The sequence below is a fragment of the Camelina sativa genome, chromosome 19 (assembly GCF_000633955.1).
Source record: "Camelina sativa cultivar DH55 chromosome 19, Cs, whole genome shotgun sequence".
Lineage (NCBI taxonomy): Eukaryota > Viridiplantae > Streptophyta > Magnoliopsida > Brassicales > Brassicaceae > Camelina > Camelina sativa.
This window is the reverse complement of record NC_025703.1, coordinates 15687898-15690623: the sequence shown is the minus strand read 5'-3', so window position 1 is coordinate 15690623 and position 2726 is coordinate 15687898. Positions and strand designations below refer to the sequence as shown.

General features: G+C 37.0%; 1 protein-coding gene across 1 annotated transcript; it reads right to left on the bottom strand.

Annotated features, from left to right (window-relative positions):
* LOC104766455 (B3 domain-containing protein At5g24050-like) lies at window positions 1154-2172 on the bottom strand. The gene has a single exon (XM_010490344.1). The coding sequence runs from the start codon at window positions 2170-2172 to the stop codon at window positions 1162-1164; it is 1011 nt and encodes a 336-aa protein (XP_010488646.1). The 3' UTR covers window positions 1154-1161.

Sequence of the window (2726 nt, the reverse complement as noted above, 5' to 3'; positions counted from 1 at the left end):
GAACTAGCCTGTTTAGTTAACAAGACAACACAAACATGTATTGCCGATTTGAAACTAGACTTGGTTATTATTAATTGTTGAATAACTCTAACTCATGAAGAAGATATTTATCAGTACCTTGAAACAGTGGCGGATCTAGAAAAAAAATTTAGCCGGGGCAAATTTTAACTGAAACGGAAAAAAATTTCTATAAGAATTCAAGTTTTTTGGTGAAAAATATAACTCAAATTTTATTTAAGAAAGACAACCCATTTAAAAAAATTGGTTAATTTTTTAAGTAACACAATGCTATTAAAAGTATATGGGTTGAAATACTGGTAAAATAAATAGACAAGTTGGACTTTTAACTTGGTTTTGTATAGATTGGAAGACGCATTTGATGTCAAAAACGTGTGAATATAGAAAAACCTGAGTAACAGGGGCAAAAAAGAATTTATTACCAAAGGCATAATTCAAAACTGTTATAAAATAGCATTAGTCTAAAAAAATTTGACAGTGGCAACTGCCCCTCCCTACTCTAACGTGGATACGCCCTTGCCTTTAAACGTTGATAGCTGTCAAGTTTTATGTCCAAACTTATGGCCAAACTACTCCTGCCATTGATACATTCCAGAACCTAGGCAAGGGTATCGAAGGAAGGAACTACGCATTCCAACGTTGTTTCTAGGCTCTTCATTTGTCTCAGAGCATGACTGTGTTGTATTAGAAACATGGTTTAATTTACCATCATCTGCAACTGCAGTTGTGTTTGCAATCAAGGTTCAGAATACTTTATTCAAATGCCTGAAGGAAATTGTAGTAAAAACCTGACCTGTCAACAAATTTTGTTACTGATTTGATCATTTCCGATGAATATAATGAACCAAAACACTTGCAGGATTAGATCAATTTCACCACACATAGACTTTGGGATATAATACAAGAAAAGGTAATAATGCAATAACTAAAGTAAGACCAAACAAATAACCAGATTCATGTCAAATTTCTAAGTTCATAATCTGATACAATAGAAGGAACAAGTAATCAATAGTTACAAATAAGATCACAACCCTAGTAACAGTGTTACTGTAACACCCTAGTTCTAAGAGATTACTAAACCTCCAGAATTTCTTGAAATCAGATCTCTGTGCGAGTTATAGTCTCAACTCAGACACAAGACACTTAGCAGAGACAGAGAGCAAGGGAAGAGCTACTCTGTTCCATGGCAAAACAGAGGATTCCACAGCACCTGAACGACCAAAGACTGATGTTGTCTCCCTCTTTCAATCCGTTAGCCTCAACGATGTCGTTCCACCCACAAATCAAATTGTAATTCCAGCTTTCTTTACCAGAATCTTTCTTCATCTCCCATCTCTTCAGCATCACACCCCACTTTTTAGACCACTGATCCACGAGAATCGCTCCCACTCCAATCTTCTTATTGTGGTTGATGTCTTCGTCTATGATTCTCGACTCCACAGGCGTCAAGAAGTCGTTTCGGTGTAAGTTGTTGTAAGGCATTGAGAGACGGTTCTGTGTTGGGTTTACATCAGTCACGAACAGAGTCTTCTCAAAGATCAGTTTAGCGTCTCTGGCTCCGTTCATATCTCTCATAGCCTTGACAAGCCACTCAGGCATGTCTCTCGCCGTCGGTGATAAAGGAGCAACCTTTGCTTTCTTGTATCCACCAGTACGCTTTCTCTCTTCCACGGCACGTCTCTTGCGGCTTGTGCTCCCCGGTACTAAGCACAAAGACAGATCAGAACATGGGGAATTAGGGTTTAGTGAGTCTTTGATCATCTCCGTCTTCTCGGACTCAGCCGTTTTGTAGCAAGCCAAGAGTAAGAGTTCAGAACTAGGGTTTCGTAGGGTTTTCGTCTCGGAATCAGCGGCGGTGACACATGAAGAAGAGAGCCATGGGAGTTGGTTTTGCGAGTCTTCGGTCTCATATTCAATAGGGAACTCATTAAGATCGATGAGCGTTGAAGCCGTAGAAGCTCTATTTAGAATTTGTTGTTGGTATCTTCTCTTCACCACAGACGACCTTGTTTTTCTCGGAAAGAGACCAAAGATTCTCTCAAGGCTTTCTTCTTCAGATAACATAACTGCCGCATCCACCAGCGTACAAAAATTCGACCACATCTTCTTCCCTGAAGTCGTGGGATGAACATCGTCGTGATACATACTTCTCATTCTGATCGTACCGGAGACTCAAGTTCTTCTGAAATTTTTTACAAAAGGAACAAAAAAAGTTCTTCTGAAAGACGCGAGGCAAAAGGAAATTGGAGAGAGACTAGAAACTGACAGAGAATGATAATGAGAGAGCCTCTCTTGCCTTATATAATACTGCTTACATTAAAGTTAGGGTTTTTGTGTCTTTCGTTTGAGTTTAGTTGGTTTAATTACTGTGATTAGTGACTAATTATAGCCGTTGTCTGATTTCCTATTCGTTAATATGGAAATAAAGAAATATGGATAGCTAACTTTAATTACGATTTAATCCCTATATCATTATTTCCTTTTTGTTTCTTAGACTGAGAAGTTACAGAGAAAAACTGATGATTAGAATTTTAGAAACTGTTTTGCCATTATTTTTAAACGTCTAAATAAACAAAAGTAACAATAGTTTATTATTTTAAAATAGCTTAATAATTTATTTTAGACAATGATAATTTAATATAATTTTTTTCCAATTACGTTATACTTCTTCTTTGGAAATTTTAAAGTTATTAATCGATCTCATAACT